This window comes from Acomys russatus, chromosome 5 (genome assembly GCF_903995435.1).
Source record: "Acomys russatus chromosome 5, mAcoRus1.1, whole genome shotgun sequence".
NCBI lineage: Eukaryota > Metazoa > Chordata > Mammalia > Rodentia > Muridae > Acomys > Acomys russatus.
In genome coordinates this window covers 18,905,273-18,923,616 of record NC_067141.1, presented here as the reverse complement: position 1 = coordinate 18,923,616, position 18,344 = coordinate 18,905,273, and the positions used below count along the sequence as shown (strand labels likewise).

At 47.0% G+C, this 18,344-nt stretch overlaps 1 protein-coding gene across 1 annotated transcript in view; it reads left to right on the top strand.

The window, feature by feature from the left end:
- The window catches only part of Tcerg1l (transcription elongation regulator 1 like), a 188,572-nt gene that overhangs the window by 35,369 nt on the left and 134,859 nt on the right, over positions 1-18,344 (top strand). Inside the window, exon 4 of the mRNA XM_051145520.1 lies at positions 5,846-6,043. Coding sequence (XP_051001477.1) covers positions 5,846-6,043 — 198 coding nt within the window. The remainder of the gene's footprint in view (positions 1-5,845; positions 6,044-18,344) is intronic.

Sequence of the window (18,344 nt, the reverse complement as noted above, 5' to 3'; positions counted from 1 at the left end):
ACCTTACACCAATCAAAATGGCTAAGATCAAAAACTCAAGCGAGATTCTACCTTACACCAATCAAAATGGCTAAGATCAAAAACTCAAGTGATAGCACATCCTGGGGAGGATATGGAGAAAGGGGAGCACTCCTCCATTGCTGTTGGGAGTGCAAACTTGTGCAACCACTTTGGAAATCAATCTGGCGCTTTCTCAGAAAATTGGCAATAGTGCTACCTCAAATCCCAGCTATACCACTCCTGGGCATATTACCTGAAAGATGCTCCACCATACAACAAGGACATTTTCTCAAATATGTTCATAGCGCGCCTTATTTGTAATAGACAGAATCTGGAAACAATCTAGAGGTCCCTCAACAGAAGAATGGATAAAGAAATTGTGGTACATTTATGCAAAGGAAACTACTCAGCTATTAAAAACAAGGAACTTGTGAGTGCCGATTCTGATTGTGAATGTAACTAGATTGAAAACTATGGAGGGATAGTAAAGGATCCCTGGGGGTGTGTATGTCTGAGAGGCCTTCTGCAGATGATTAGGCCATAAGGGCTCTGATACACACATAGATAAACTTCTGGGTGGGTTCACTGGAGGACCACATTACTGGAAAGTAGCGAATGGGAAGAGACAGGGTCTACGAGGAGGAGCTAGAGGCCTATAGCTGTGGTGGCTAGCCCTTGGCATGGGCCGTTTCTGCCCACCCTTCCTTCTGTATCCTGTCTGTAGTGATGTAAGCTACTCTGCCATGCTCTCCCTCCCTGATGTGATGGACCAAACCCTCTGAAGCTGTGAGCAAATGAAATTCTCCTCCTTCATGATGTTTTTCCAGGTGCTGCATCACAGTAACTAGAAGAGATAAGAAAAGCAGCCTTCTCCCTCCCAAAGGATCTCCTGCTTGCTCTCGTGACCTGTGTCCTGTAGAGGAGGTTTGGTGACCACTGTAGGCCACCCAGTGGCTCTTATATGTTTGAGGTTAAGGGTCACAGGGGCCAGGGCCTCAGACAGTCTGAGGGAGGCTGGACCTCTTCTCTCCCTGTCACCTACCAACACTGGACACATGGTTCACATTAACTTTCTGTTACCACTGGCATTTGATTGATTTTGTGAACACGTTGGGAGATGGTGCAATTTTGTATGAAGCCAAATGAACTCAACATAGGTAGAAAAAAAAAATAAAACCCATATTTTCAGTTTTAAAGGGAAGATTAATGAGTCATAGTTATTTTGCTTTTAAGTTGACAGATGATTTTTGGCAACAAAAATCACGTGGTGATTAAAAAACGTTTTCATATTTCTAGCTGCAAAATGCTTTCACCTGCACTAGCATCTGTTTCTTTTATAATGGTACCTTTCTCTTCTGCCAGTCAAGGTCACTTTCATTTTAAAGAATAGAGCACGTTTATTCCAGAAACTTCACTAGGTAGCACATGGCTGAGATCATGAGGCCTGGCTCTGTAGGCCATGCCTCTCTATAAAGGAGAGACATGAAGGCATGGTCCCCCATTGGCTCTGAGTGGTTCATGACTAATGGTGGCTTTCTGGAGCATGTTTTAGTAGTAAATTTTTTTTATTTATCAAATTACATTGTCAGCATTGGAACATGTGGTCATTAACACTTCTTCATAGATGGAGAGAAAGTGCCACTCACAGGTCCCACTCCAGTCTGTCTCCTATGAGAGGTCTGCAGCCTGGACACTTGTCTGATGGGAGGTGCTTCTAAAATAGGGAGCTAATCCCATTAGCTCAACTAAAAAGGGCCTGTCTGGCATCAAAATAACCAATAATAACACAAGACAAGGGAAGATATTGAGTAGGAAATTGAGGGATTGACAACTTTCTACCCCCTTTTCTCCTTCAGATTAATACCGTCTAGGTTGGGGCCAAGCAAAGCTGCAGATGTGGGTCTTCCCCTTGCTGAGGCACATGGACTTAGGTATTCAAGTCCTGGCATAAGGAAGGGTGGAGGTAAGGGCCTTGAGCATAATCATTGGAAACGACCTCAGTCAGGGTCTCAGATAGAGTGATTTGGGCATGAAGGCACCACTTCTGCCAAGAAGGCAAAATAGAGGCCTATGACTAGCCCTGGGGATGGGGTCTGGACCCTTCCTGCAGCACCTGCCTGCCATATATACCTGGTAAACACACAGCCTGGTCAGCGATGCAGCTTCCTGGATGCCTTCCAGGGACATTCTTGGTAATTGCCTGAAAAATAACTTGAGTTCTGTGCTTATCTTTTCAGGTTCTAGTCCATGAGTTATGTCTGGGGACAGGAGCTCGTTAAAATATCTGCAAAAAGCTTAGGTCCCTTAGATGTCCCGAACTTACTTTCCTGCACGGGGCTGGGCTCCCTGCAGGAGGCTGTTCCTTGCAGGAAGCTGCTCCCTGGAGCTCTCACAACAGAAGGCATGGGCTACTTGTCTGTAGCTTATGGCCATGAGGGACTGTGCTGTGGGGCTAAGAGTCAGGTGTCCTGGACAACTGGTTCTCATTGGCTTCTGGCTGGGCACAACTTGGGTCTGGTAGGGATGAGAGGCAGTGCTGGGGGGGGTGAGTAGAGAGTGGGGTACTGTGGAGGGACGGCTCCCAGGAGCTCCTGGCTGGGCAGGACTTTGGTCTTGTGAGGATGAGGGCCATGTTGTGGAAGCCTGGTGTGCTTTATACTTCTCTAGCCTACTTCTGCCACGCTACCTTGCTTTCTAGTGGGGGTTTCTGAGGGCTCTCATAATTGGACCCTTTGTGTCTCACCGAGCCCCGCCCCCAACTCCAGCCTCATCACCACCACCACCCCTCCCCAAACTTCTGGCGTCTCTTCAGACTACTGAGCAGAACATGTGTGTAATTACATCCCAGCTATATTTTCTGTAGCTTTAGTGAAATGGGTAGAAGCGGACCCTTGGGCTGGTAGTGGGTGGCTCTGAGTTAGAAACATTTAAATGGTTCTTGAAGTAGATCAAGACATTCAAAATGTCCTTGTTGGCTGACCTTACATCCCCAAAGTGCTGACAGTGTTTGGCTCCCAGGACTGTTTTATGTGACTGGAAGACACCAATTTGTTGGCTCAGCTGTTTCCACATGGCTACTTTTAAGAGGGAATACCTATGACGGGGGTGAGGATGTGAATACATGGCACACCTATGCACTACTCTGTTCTCCGGGTGTCCTGATTTATTGGCTATTGGGAGCTATGTGAGGGTGAGGCTGTTGATTCTGTAACTCATTGTGATAAAGGCAAACACACAGGGGGATTGTGACATATTCCATACCAGTTGGACCGTGCTGCCAAGGGAATTTCCGGTAGACAGAAGGGCAGCAGCCTCAGTGGGGACCAGGACATTCGCCAGTTGTCCATGGTGAGCTTCTATCACGTAGGAAGTACATCCCTGAGAGCACTGATTTCAAATGTGTGTATGACAACCCTGGCAATCTACTGCACACAGAGCAGGAAGGATCAGACCCAGAGCCCAGATGACATGGAGCGCACGTAAGGCTGTGGGCAGCCAGGGTGCTCATTTACTGGGCAGGAAGTGCAGCAGGAAGACAAAGCTGGAGGATTCTTTAGAAACTAATCATGGGCTGGAGAGACACCTTAGTACATAAAGAACTTACTCCACAAGCTGAGGACCAGAGTCCGGGTCCCTAGAATTCCTGTGAGGCTGGACGTGGAAGAATATGCCTGTAATCCCAGCATTCCTACAGTGAAATGGGAGACGGAGGCAACAGAATCTCCGGATGTTTCTGGGCCAGCCGTCTCGCTTATGCAACAGTGACCAAGAGACTGTCACATACAAGGTGGAAGTAAAGGACTGATACCTGAGGCTTCCTTCTGTCCTCTGCATGTGTTACATGTCACATGCCTGCCTGCACTTAACATACAGGACATGCACACGTATCACACACATGTGCAAATATTAAAAACAAACCGAAATAACTCCCCCGCGCCACATGACCCATCAATTAGACTGTGTTGTTTACCCAATAGGAATTGAAAACATTCCCATGAGTAAGTCTGCATGCAGATGCTTATAGCAGCCTTGACCATGAGTGTCAGAAGCTAGAAGCAGCCAAAATGTCTTTCAGTAGGTGAGTGGAAAATAAACTGCGGCACGTCTTTATAATGCAATGTTACTCAGCGATAAAAAGGAACGATACTATTGAGTTATAACAAAGACAGGAAGGGAACCTGCAATGCAGATTGCTCAGTGGAAGAAAGCAACTGAAAAGGCTGGTGGTGGTGCCTACAAAGGCATGGTGTTCCTTAAAAGGCCAAACTGTGATGCTTTGGCATCAGTGGCTGGTTAGGTGTGAGGGGAAAGCTGCCTGTTGGTAACCTCTCCTGTGGGGTGCTATGTGGATACATCCTACATCTGTCAAAATCCACCAGGAAGAAGCCTACGCGCGGAAGGAAAGCTGGCCTTTAGTTAACAGCGTGTCAGTGTGAGCTCATGGGTGGTGACGTGCAGCCCCTTGGGGAAGGTAGTAATGACAAGGGAACTGCCGAGAGCTGTCGGGGAGCACAGTGGTTCCTGCTTAGTTGCTGTGTTAGTGTAAGTTTAAAAGATGGTGTGTGTCCCTCTTAGGGAATTTGTAAATTTGGAAAGATAGGGAGAGAATACTGATTCTTCTGCATAGACACACTCACAGTCAAGACCTTCTTTTTTTTTTTTTTTTTTTTTTTGAGTTTTTTTCCCTATGTATAGTTAAAAAAAAAAAATCTCATTACTTTTCTAGATGCCTTCATATTTCTCTCTCCCTTATAAATGAATCTCTTGAGGTCCACATTGAACAGCCTGTCTGAGCCTACCCAGAACTCAGCCCTGCCTCCTGAGTGTTCATATACAAAAGGCAGCCAGGGTGAGGCCATGCAGGAACTCCTGGCCTGACCCTGCCCACTGTTCTGCATCCAACCTTATCAGCCACACACCTGTGTCCACCTGCCTAGCCTGATGTCCCCATTGCACAGCTCTGCTCCACTTTGCTTCCCAGTCTCCTCAAAGCTCCTGTATCACCTGGGTCGCACCAGAACTCTTATGCCTACTGGTACCTCTTCCTAGGGGCCAGCATGCCTCACTCTCTTATTTTAGAATGATTGTGCCTTTTGTCCTCATCTCAGTAAAGGTCAACCTGCTGAAAAATTGAGGCCCAACCCATCAATTCATCTCCCTTGACTTATACCCATCAACCTCTATCGTAAAACCAACTGGGAAGAAGTGTGTTCACTGTACACTTCCTTTTGGAAAGTTCTCGGGAAAACAGGCCTTCCATCTGGTCATTGCTTAGCATCTTGTCAGCTCCCAAAGATGACGGATTGTACAGCTGTAAGATGGATGTTTAAAAGTGACTTTGTAGCTTGAATTCCTCGGTCACTGTCGGCAGCCTTGGTGTCACCCCTTGATTCTGTATTGGGATCACCTGGGAGAGCCTGGCTGGGTGCTGATTTCTCCACTGGATTGGGGTAGGTGGTCAGCATCCTGAGGCCCAGTGCTTTAGAACCCCACCCACTCCAGCCCACAACCACCCCTTTCTGCAGAGCCTCCCCACCTTGATTCTCTTAGTGCCGTCCTCATGGCCACCTCAGATGACCTGTGTCACACATGTGTACCACAGTGACCTGATTTCCCTTTTATGGTGAGCATGTCCTGGATCCTCTTTGGTAACTTTAGTAACATGGTCCTCCGAGCATCATACAGCGAAGTGTATGTGCTGAATGGCAAGATTAACTTTTGGGACAATGCTAATCAGTACAGGATGTCACTGAAGGCGGGAGTGGTACTTTCACATGTTTTGTGGGCACTGTTCATCTGAAATGGATGTGTGTTTTATGTGCTGACCTTGGTCTCTCTCCCACAGGTGGTTGCCATAACAGCCTTAAGCCAATCAGCAGTGGTCCCACCATCACCATCACTGCTGCTGCGGCTGCTGCAGCCACTGCCGTGGTCTCTGTGGATCCTGACGAACTCCGGGGCCTGTCCCCTTCCATTATGCAGCCGTGCCATTTCCTGACGTTGACTCCCATCAGAATCCCACTCCGTACTGCTCCATTCTCAGGTAGGAACAATGTATCATCTGAAAAAGCTGTAATTGCTCTCAGAATCCAGCTGGGGAAGCAGGGCCAGCTGGGCCCAGGGGCTCAGTGTCTTGGTCACTGTCTCTGACACACGCTGGTTATTGGATGCATTTGCTCAATGTCATACTATACAAACATACGTGGACTCTATGGAGCATAGCTTGACTGTGCCCATGTGGATTTTGATATGTGCATGTGCTCAAAGAGATAAGACCCTTTTACAGCTCATGTATACATTTCAGGGCCCCAAGGCTTTTGTAATTTCCTTGTGTTGGCACACAACAGAGACCAAGGGAGACTCACCCAAGAAGCAGCCACTGATCTAGCCAGTGATATCAGGTCCCATTGCTGAGCTGCCCATGGTTCCTTTTAGTTCTGCCTGGGATTTGAGATAGCTGCTCTGGACATGTGGGAAATCCTGCCCACCGGACAGGGGCAGGGAACAAGAGTGGTCATGGCCCTGAACCATTGGTGTGCAGGGTAATGGACCTTTTTGAAGAATTGGAGGGGATGAACTTGAGGTACCTCAGCATCCTGAAGTGCAAAGATTGGAGATGTGGGCTTATGAGTTGTGTAATGGGTGCCAGACTGGCCACATTATCTGTTTTGTCCATGTGAAGTGCCTACTGCTCTCGGTGTTATATTTGTTGACTGGAATCAGTGTGCTCTATGTCCCTGTGCAATGCTGGTTCTTCAAACATGATAGCAATGCCAATTTGGAATGCCAGAGGGTAAACCTCTCATACCTGAGTCTTGGTTGCTTTAGTGGGTTGGAAATGTGCTGTGGTAGGGCTTGCACAGAAAGTCTGCAGGAGAGAAGTTGCAGCGTGCTGAGACTCCTGTGTCAACAAATCCAAAGCCAGAAACTCTCAGCACTAATCTGATGCCATAGGTGGGGAAATTCCATGTTGGAAAACTGTGCTTATGCACAAGATTGTTAGAAACATTATATAATAAACCCAAGCCTGTGATGTGCATTATATAAAGTATATAAATTCAAGTTTAGACTTGATATGTTATTATGCATATGTGAATATTCTAAGATCTGGAAATATTCCAAAAACAATACAGTTTACATCTCAAGCACTTTGGATAAGGGATGTTTATCCATGTCATTAATTGCTATATTCTCAGCAATAGGAAATATATTGCTACACATGCACATGCATGCACATATATGCACATACAACATATCTATACACATATATATACATGCATATATATTCAGCTATATTCACATTCATATGCATGCATATGAGGCAAGGATAAATAACTCATGTTCCATTTTTTGCGTGTGTGTGATCTGTTATTGATTTTTTCTTTCTGGTGAATCTAGTATGGTCCTTTTCAACTGGACTTTTGGCCTCTGTGTTTCACTTCCAGCTTCATGGATTAGCTGGCCAGAAGCATACTGAATTGCCCAGAATGAAATCTGCATTCCATCTCAGTGTGCTACTGAACTGTCCTTTAGATGTGATGAGAACAAACCCTTGGGCAGTCTGTATTTGAAGCCTACATTCCTGCTGTATGAAGCAGTGGGCTAAAACCCTTGGATCCTCTGGGGTTTATGAAAAATTATCTTGGAACCAGACACTGTACTGCCTTCTGGCTTCCCTTTCCAGGTCTACTGAAACCCAGGGGTGCCCAAGCCAGGGCTTCTTTGGGAGGTGTGGCACCTGGTTGTGTTGGCCTGGGTCTCTTCTCTAGCTGGCTGCACAAGGCCCTTGAGGGGTGCTGGGTATAGTTCAGGTGAAGAGCCATATCAAGTGTCCTTTGAGCTTCTAAAAGGAGCTGGAAGGATGCGCAGTTTGCCCATTGCTCTGGTTAGTAGTATGCCAACTTGACAGATGCTTGAGTCATTTTGGAAGAGGGAACCTCAACTGAGAAAATGCTCCCACCAGACTGGCCTGTGGGCAAGCCTGTGGTGCATTTCATTGATTGATGATTGTTGTAGGAGGTCTCAGTTCACTGTGGGCAGTGCCACACATGGCCTGGTGGTCCTGGGTGCTGGAAGAAAGCAGGCTGAGCAAGTGGCAGGGAGCAAGCCAGGATGCAGCATCCCTCCATGGTGTCTGCTTCATTCAGTCCCTGCCCTGACTTCATTAATGAAGGACTGTAACCTGGAGGCTGTGAGCTGGAATAATCCTTTTCCTCTTTGGGTTACTTGTGGTCATGGTGGGTTTTTATCACAGCAATGGAAACCCTAAGACACGCGTCATGCTGTATGCCCATTTCTAAGCCACTTTCAGGAGCCCATCGAATGAGTGACATGAAGGAATAGATTCTTAAGAAGACCAGTTTGCCAAGAAGTTTCTGTCACTCGTGCAAATGATGAACCAGGCTGGGATCAGGAGGAAGACAGAATCCTTAACAGGCTCAGCATGGAGCGAAGTAGAGGAGACAGGTTTTGATGGGTAGAGAAGGCAGGTCTGATGCAGCCTGTTCCCTGTGCAAGCTTGTCTACAGTCTGTGGTTCTTGGTGTAGCTTCAGTGAGCAAATTGTGCATAATGGAAGGGTAACCACCATCTCACATGATGAGTCTGTTACTTGATGGAAAAAGCCAGATGCCCCAGAGGCTTCAGATAGTGTGGGTTGATGAGGCACAACTGAGGACGACTTTGCCTCTTGGGGATATCACACAACCACCAGAGATGGATTTGGGTTATGTCAGCATGTGGGTAGAGGCTGGGTCCTGCAAACCTTATGTTAGTCCCAAGTCCTACTTCCATATAAAACCCTTGGTTTAAATCAGAATACCAACTAAGAAACTGTGAGACCTTGTACTGGGGCAACATGAATGAGCTCTGCTGAGGTAGGGAGGACAGTGTGATGTTATGTGATGTGTGGTGTGTGTGTGTGTGTGTGTGTGTGTGTGTGTGTGTGTGTGTGTGTGTCCTAATAGCTGGAGCACCAGAAGGAAATATCTCCAGGGAGAGAATGAAACCAGAGGAGTTACACTAAGTCTGCATCCCTGGTGTGTGTGCAGAGTTTTAAACTCAAAGAGCCAGGGGCCGGCTCTAAGCTGTTTGGATGGGGTTGTCTCCTTTGATGTATAATGTGTAGGGCCAAAGCCTGAGGCTGCTCTCTATAGGCCACTGCCCGTGGAACATGTCCCTCTTCTGGACTGCATGTCCCTCATCAGAAGGCTCTGTCTAGGCTGTGTCTTTCTTCCATGTACTCCTTCATGGAGAATAGGAAGTGGATCTGTGGGCTCAGCGACATCCCTGGTCCGGCCCCTGTTGGGTCCTTCTCAGGTTGAGAAGAGCCACTCTGTCTGCCTGTGGAATCTAATGCTGTTGGTTGCCCACCTGTCTCTGAGTCCCACTTGAGGCAGAGGACAGTTTGAAACAGGAGCATGTCTCATTTGGACACATGTTGTCTGTTCAGCTGACAGTGCAGGCTGGTGGCTGGAGGAGCCACTAAGAAAAGGAGAACAGAGTGGGGACTGTCCTTTCTCCAGCAAACAGGCTTTCAGTCACTTCTTACTTATCCTCAGGGCATCAGATGATAAAGGAAACATATTCAGGAGAAGAGGTCTTGGGCAGCACATGTATGCCTCAATGGTAGTCTGGGTGTCAAGGACAAGACGAGAAGTAGAGGACGTGGCCCAGAGCAGGTATGCCTCCATGGTGTTTCCGGAACGAACTGGCCTGTCCTGTAGTCACCAGACTATAGTTCTGCTCAGACCTTGGCTAGAAAAAGCAAGCCAGGTACCTGATGCTCTCCCTATCTGATGAAGTATCTGAAATGGCTTTTCTCCAAAGAGTGATAGAGTTTATTTTTAAAGTGTGACCCACCCTTTCCAAGAATCTCAAGTGAGGAAGGTGAAACGGGAGCTTAGAGACCCTGTCTCTAGTATCACCAATTATGATCAGATACAAATATTGAAAAGCACCATCTGCCTCAGAGACCATTCACCACCTGTTCTCTCGCTTCCAGAACTATTTATTGGTTTAAATTTAGCATACCATCTTGCCACAGAACAGCTGGGCAGTGACGATTTTCTTTGTCTCCTAGTGACTTGCCAGCCAAGCCACATACCAAGTCCAAGGCATCTCGGGGCATCAGTGTCGCCCATGGCCTTTCAAGTGCTGGCAGTTCTCTCATTAAGGAGATCCACAGCTGCTAGGCTACCTCTGGTTACAGAGGGCCAGCCGCTTGGGGTAAAATTGGCTCCTCTTTTATTTTTATTATTTTTTTAAGTACATGAATTTATTCCTTGCTCTACTATAATAAAAAGTGTCATAATACATACTGCGGTTTTAGAGATTTTGAGGGACAAAATTTCAGAAACCCTGAAGCCATATAATTACTGAAACTCCCAGGGGTCTGGCACCTGGAGGTCACCCTACCTAGAGGGGATCATGATTGAATGTAAGCAAACAAGCAGAAGGCTCTGCGCATTTATTATCTGAGTATTTATTATATTGATCTCCATAAGAATGCCCCGAGCCTGATTCCTACACAAGGCAGTGGGTGAGGGCCAGAGCTGCCTCTGTGGGGATCCTGTTACTGGGATCTCAAAGTAAGGACTGCTTGCACATTGAGTCCTCTCTGCCACATTGCCCACCTTTGGCCATTGTCCCCCAGAACCTCCCATCCCTACCATCTCTAAGACCATGCACACTTTAGGGTGGATCTATGTTTGTTATCTCTACCACAACATACTGTCTACTCTATCGCTGATAAGGAAACTGGAAATATATCCTCATCCCCAAAGGACTATAGTGCTAGAGACATCTGTCTCCCTTAAAGAGGGCTGGTGGGACACAGTCACTGATCTCTATCCACCCGGGCCCCTCCCATTCCAGAGGTAATGAACCCCTGCAGTCCTTCCTCTTCAGCTTGTGAAAAGCCTCCCCCACTTGCAAATGTGTCATCCCTGGGTAGGCTGTGTGCTGCCCAGTGGGGCTCTGCTGAATTTAATAGAGATGAGCCACATGTATGCATTCTTCTGTGACTGTGGTTCTGCATGTGCTCCTTAGCGTGCCCCTCAGGCTCATGCTAGCAGACCACCTGCTCACACAGGTAGCAGAGATACCCCATGCTTGTGACTCGGGGAGGGGGTGGGGGCGCTGGGGACACTTCTAGAAATGCCACAGAACGGACCGCTCTCACCTTCCTTTGTGGAAGCGCTTTTCTTCTCTGCTTCTGATTCTGCTGGTGCCCCTCCCAGGGGCCTTTCCCAGGTCTCTAGAGACAGCCTGTGCACCTCCAATAGTCCTATGGCCTCCCCCAGCCTGATGCCCTGTGCTTCCATGATCTCCTGTGCTTTCTATGTGTATTATATAGACTGCAGAGCTCAATGTCTTCCCTAGTCTTCCAGTAAGTAAACTGATCGCAGGGTGCCTCAGAGCAGGCAATACCCCTTATGCCCAGACACTGGCTCAGTAGCTCAGGGTAGATCCCCTACCCCAAATCTTAGAAGTACTCTTTCCTTGGCAGCTTGAAATGTTGCCCCCCCCCCCCTTGTACTGTTCACTCCTTAAGCACTGAAAACTCCTGGCTGCCTCAGGGCCTTTGCACTGGACATCTCTCACGTAAGTGCTCTTCTCTCAGCCTCCCAGTGCCACGTACAACTATTTGTTCACTGAGACAGCGCTGGCCGGGCAGGTGGCCTGAGATCTTTGTTCTGCAGTGTACTCTGGGAGAACCACCTTCACTTTCTTGTATGCTGACTTTGAGGTATTTATCACTGCCAGGAATAACCTTTGGTGTCTATTTTTTTCTTTGTTTTCTTCCCCTCTGGCAGGTCAGGTTTGTGTAAGTGTCCAAAAATCGCTGAAAGTAGACCCCAGGCTCAAATAGTATGTAAAAACAAAGAGCGTTCATTCTGCAGGAAAAGCCTGCATACAAAATGGTGGTTGTGACCCCATGGGGAACTCTCAGGCTCTTTTAAAGGCTTCTAGGGGAATCCTATCTGTGGTTACATGACTCTAGATGGATTGGCCAGTGCCTGTGGAGGTGGGTCGGTGCTTGTGGAGGCTACGGGCCTTTTAGCCGTTGGCACATGTCACTTTTCACTATGTATAACCAAGCTTGAGGAGCTGTCTGTCAGCAGCTCTCTGATGAATGGACATAGTTAAGGCCTATCACTGCCCAGCAGCTGGTACGTACATTGAGAGCTCAGCAAAGAGACCCTGGGTGAGAGCCAGCATTGCTGTCTGTTTCCTGTAGGAAAGTGATGAAGAGAACCCAGCTCTGAAGATGACTGTTCTCACCCAAGCCTGCTCCTGTAATGGGTCATGCTAGAAGCAGGGTCACTAGCTTTGAGCTATAGTCATTGTGGGCATGGTAGGGGTCACACTCTCACTCCAGGCGTGAGTTCAATGACAACTCTGATCGGGAGGTCAGGAAGATGGCAGGATTGTGTAGTGAGGCTTTTGAAACAGGGCCATTCCATAGTGTAAATGTACCACAGTTTCTTTATCCATTCTTCTACTGAGGGACACTTAGGCTGTTTCCATGTTCTGGCTATTATGAATAAGGCAGCTATGAACATGGTTGAGCATATGTCCCTGTTGTGTGGTAGTGCATCTTCTGGGTATATTCCAAGGAGTGGAATAGCTGGGTCTTGAGGAAGCCCTATTCCCATTTTTCTGAGAAAGTGCCAGATAGATTTCCAAAGTGGTTGTACTACTCAGCTATTAAAAACAAGGAATTTCAGAAATTTGTGGACAAATGGATTGAACTAGAAATTATCATAATGAGTGAGTTCACCCAGAAGCAAAAAGAGTTAAATGGTATATACTCACTTATATTGAGACACTGGTCCAAGGGGTACGTCCCCATGAAAAACTTTACCTACCAGGAAAGTGGGTCAGAGGGGAGGACATCCTATTGAGACTTTAGGTGTGAGAAGCCTGGGAGAAGGAGGAAATAGAAGGATCCAGAGGGTCCTGGAAAACTACAGGTGGGTCTGGGCCCTGAGGTCCTCCTCAAACTATGGCACCAGCCAAGGAAAATATAGGCAGTAAACTTCGAACCCCTACCCAGACTAGCCGATGGACAGGACATTCTCTACTGTTAAGTGGAGAAGGAGATCTGACTTTCACACAAACTCTGGTGCCCTATATTTGACCATGTCCCTTGGATGGGGACGCCTGGTGGCACTCAGAGGAAGGATAATAGGTCACCAAGAAGAGACTCAATACCCTATGAGCATATACAGGGGGAGGAGGTCCCCCTCAGTCACAGACATAGGGGAGGGGAAGGGGGGGGAAGCGGAAGGGAGGGAGGAATGGGAGGATACAAGGCATGGGCTAACAACTGAGATGTAATATGAATAAATTAATAATAAAAAAGGGGAAAAAAAGAATAAATTTAGATGAGGAACTTGAAAAACAAAAAACAAAAAACAAAAAACAAAAAACAAAAAACCAACCAACCAAACAAACAAAAAAGAAACAGGGCCATACTCCCTCCGTCCTCTCATGATCTCTGAATTCCTGTAGTCCCAAAGGATCAGCTGAAAGGTTCAAGGGCCTCAGCTCAGGCAGCCTGCCCCCATTGCACTGAGGCCAGTGGAGACCCAGCCCTAAGGCCCATGCTCAAGGAAGGTAGGGTGGCCAACGCTCAATGCCTTTCAAGGATCTCTGGGGCCTTTCTATAGCATCCAATGTCCCACACCAACCATAATTTCACACCCCATGCCAGGACTGTTGTGCCAACCTAAAGGCCAGGCTGACTTATTGAGGAGATGCTGGTCCTGGAGGCAGTTCATACACGCTATATGGTGTTAAAGCTCCCTAGAGCCTGGTGATGGGCAAGTCAGGAAAAGATGGTGGTCACTCTGATGAGATCTTGGGTGGACTCTGTGAAAAGGGACCTTCTAACCTTCTTTCTCTCCTACCTAGTGTTGAGGTGTTGGAAGGTCCTAGGAGAGAAAAGAAGTGGACAAGGGAGGTAGAGGTATGAGGAGTTAGGTTAAAATGGATTTTAAATGTACATGCTACCCTGCCTGTATCCGATGTGGCCCAGACAGCCATGAATGTTGCTCATTTTATTTTGGAAGAATCTCAGAACCAAGGATCTGCCTCTTGAAGTCAGAGCTCTTTTGTTCATTCACTTGGGTTTTTTTTTTTTTAATTTGTTGAAAAAAATCTAAATAATTACATGGTGTTTATTACCAACTCAGGTGTCAAGTTTTCTGTACTTTGCTGAGTCAGTTTCCAGGATTTTCTTATTCCTGTAGCCTTTGCATTTCTTGCATGTCTTGATATATACTGCTAGGAGGTTATTTCCAGGACCTTCCTTCCTTTAATGTCCAGATGTGCTATGCAGATGTTCTTCAACATCTTTTTTTTTTTTTTTTGCCCAGGGTTGTTCAGGACACCACAGCTCTCTGTTCCAACAGCCACTCACTTGCCCTGGGCTCCTTTTTCTTCTTCTCTGAGGGTGCTGATGGAGACCCTCACTTCCTGCTTCTTAATCTCTTATGTTTAGCATAGACTCACCCACTCAAAGGTTCTGACTTAGGTTTTACTGTTTGTTTCAAACATGTGACATGCATTTTGAGATATGTAGGTAGTGCAATGGTTACTGTAGCTAACCAAATGGGCATCCACCTCTTACATGAGTATTTTACTTACCCATCTCAAGACAAGGGATCACCCACTTGAGTGATAAGCTCATATCATGCATTTGGTGTTTAAAGATCTATCTATCTATCTATCTATCTATCTATCTATCTATCTATCTATCTATCGTCTATCATCTATAGCCTATCTATCTATATTTATTTTATTTACCTGTATGTGTATGAGTCTGTGTAAGTTTTACATGTACCACATATATGCAGGAACCGTCACAGGGCAGGAGACACCAAAGGATTCCCCAGAATTTCAATCATAAGAATATGTAGATGCTGAGAACCAAACCCAGGGCCCTTACAGGAACAATAAGCACTCTCAACTATGGAGCCATCTCTTTGGCACTACATTTGACCTTTGAACTGGTCCTGCATAAAGCTACTCTTAATGTGCTCTCTCTCTCTCTCTCTCTCTCTCTCTCTCTCTCTCTCTCATATGCACACATACCTGGTACAATGTCTTTTGCATATGAGCTTCTAACGAATACTTTTTCACTACACCTTGGCTGTTGGGGAGCAATAAGAGATGCAAATTTCTTTAAAAAGGTGACCCCTTTATTCCTTTAGGTATACACTCAGAAAAGTGAAGTCTGGGTCATAGGGTAGGTCCTTTCTTAACTTCTTTAGAACCAGACATGCTGTGTCTATTGTGGCCACATGGACTTCTGTTCCTGCCCTCGGTGAGCTAGGGTTCCCTTTGCTCCAACCTTCATGGAGCTTGTGTACTCACTCTCTTCTCCACCAGTGCCACCTCAGCAGCCTACTCTGTCTCACAGGAGTCTTGATCTCCATGCGCTGATGGTGGGAGGTGTAGCCTGCCTTTGCCTCTACCTGCTGACCTCCAGTGATGAGCAGTCTATCTTCTCCCACCCCTTTGTTAATTGTTGTGTGTATTTTCTTGAAATTAGTTTATGAGTACTTCAACTTTGTATATTAATGCCTGCCACACACCCAATTTTAAGATTTCCCCTAATCCATAGGCTGTTTTTTGTTTGTTGGTTTTGTTTTTGCTTTTTTTTTTTCATTTTGTTGATTTTTTTTCTTTATAGTTGATATTGGTGGAAAAAGAGTGTGGAGGAGATATGGGTTTTTAGTGAGAGGCAGCCCTCAGTGTGGTGGTCTAAGGTGTGATGGCTCCGCCTTCACTCAGCAGAGGAGTGGGTGGGCGCTGGAGGTGGATGCTGTGAGTTGGGCCAGAGCACAGTGTTGTAAAAAAGAAAAAAGTCATTAATGTTTACCAATAATAGCCTATAATTATGTTTTTAAAATTAAGGACAAAATGGTTTAGGGGTTTTAGCAGGGCCTTGGAGAGGATGAAATTCCTCAGGCCAAGTCGAGTCCTCCTTCAGGATCTGGACAGCTGTGCAGGCATCAGCCTTTCCTGTAGACTCCATATCTTCTGGTCACATTGGACCCTGGGGCAGTAGACTGAAGGGAGCAACCTTACTTCAGGGCTCTAGTCTGTCCAGACCCTGGATTTCTGTGGAAGTAACATGGAACACAAGCGGAAACTATTAAGGAAGAATGGAAAATGGAGTGTGCTCAAAAGTCTGCAGCTTCCCGCAAGTAAACGGACTCAACTTGGGACTCAGGCTACTCCACTGGCAGAGTCCCATGTTTTCATTCTGCTCTTAGTCCTAAGAAGTTGCGGGGTTCAGTAAGGACAGAGTGCTGCATCGACACCTGGGGCCTTGAGCTCATGAGTACTGCCTGCCCCCCCAACGACATGCTGCTGTCATCTGGAGAGGTGACAGGGCATCTGTGGGTTAGCTTTTCACCCTCCTGTAGTGTTTGAGTTTTGACACTTCCCTCTGCCTCTCCCCAGCTCAAGCCCCAACCTGTCTCTGAATCAAGGACAGTCAGAAATAACACGCAGAGTGTCAACTGGCTTTGAGCACAGGCTATGCCACTTGTCCCGTCACAGCTGTGGCAGGTTCCTGGTGAGGATGGCCTCCAGGTCAGCAGTTGGTGAATCATTAGTATTTTTTTTTTCTGGCTGCTGATTTCATTCTCATTACATCACTGGTTCCCTGGGTACTGATGTGACCAGTCCTTGCTTGGACACAGTGGAAGGAGATGCGCAGGTTAGGGAATTAAAGTGGCCTCAGATCCATTTACCTCAGGTGAGTTCAGGTGTCCCCTCAGTACAGGCGGCATGTAAGTGATGGGCAGGTAGGTGCGTTCTGCTTGGACACAGCCCTTGCATTTCATCCTTATAATGACTTTCCAGGATCTGGGCTCTCTTAGGAGGCAAGCCTCTCCCCATGCCTTGAGTGGTCATTATTTCTCTCGCCAAGCGGTATGAGGGATTGTGTTGATTAGGTTAACGGAGGTGAGTGCTGTTTAGGTCCTTAGCTTCCTGACTGTGGATGTAATGTGGCCAGCTGCTCCAAACCCCACTGCCTTGACTTCTCCACAAAGATGCCTTGTGACTTAACCCATGAGTTGAAACAGGCCCTTCCTCCCTTGAATTGCTTTGCCAGAGCATCTTATTATGCCAACAGGTAAACAAACTGCGGCAGCCCCTTTAAAATAATGGGCTGTAGACTCCATCAAGAAGCCCACACAGTCAAGCCAGCATGGTGGTCCTCCTGGGTGTCTGTAGAATAAGGTGGTACCCAGGAGCAGGTGGGCTCCGGTGGGCTGTCTCAGCTTTGCCTGTCTATCATCTGTCCCTTTATCAGCCACATGGACATGGTGCTGGAGCGATAGCTGAGAGTTCTACATCCAGATAAGGAGGCAGCAAGGGGAGAGAGAGAGAGAGAGAGAGAGAGAGAGAGAGAGAGAGAGAGAGAGAGAGAGAGAGAGAGAGGTGATCCTGGCTTGAGATCTGAGACCCCAAAGTCTACCTCTAGTGACACACTTCCTCCAACAAGGCCATAACTCCTAATCCCTGAAAAGTAGCCGCACTCCCTAATGACCAAGCATTCAAATCTATGAGCCTATGGGGGACCATTGTTATAGAAACCAAACCCTGCCCCCAAGGCAACTTACAGAAAGAAGGGTTTGTTTGGGGTTAGGGATCCAGAGGAATATGTTCATTATCATAGCAGGCTCACATGGCAGCAGGTTGTGGGAGCAATAACTGAAAAGCTCCTATCTCCACCTGAAAACAGGAAGCAGATAGAATTAACTCAAAAACGGCATGCATTATTTTGAAACCTCTAAGCCTGGCCCCAGGGACATATCTCTTCATGATGCCTAACCCTCCCTAAGCAGCCACCTATAGGGGACCAAGTGGTCAAACACTTGAGACTGTGACAGACGGCTCATTCAAACCTCCACAGTCCCATTGCTTTCCCAGAGTGTCAGCTATGTGAAACTGGGGTCTGTGCCCTGTTTCTGGGTGCTCAGTGGGTGTGGACCATTTTTTTATAAGCAGAGAGGCTTCTGTTTGACTTGTGTGCTGAGTAAGCACCAGGCATTGTTTTCTGTTCCTAGGTTTTTAGGTTGAATGTCTCTGCTTTCTTTAATGGCTTGGTAAAGGAGGGCCAGGACTTGAGGCTTTGTATCCACAAGCTGCTCATGCGCAGAGCCAGTGCGTGCCCACTGGCATGCAGGTGCAGCTCTGAGCCGCACTGAGCCAGGGGAGGCAGCAGGATGGAATCATTTTCTGCTTTAACTGGAGCCCTGCACCATATGGCAGTGTGTGCAGTCATAAGGAAAGCATCTGAGACTTTTATAGAAAGAT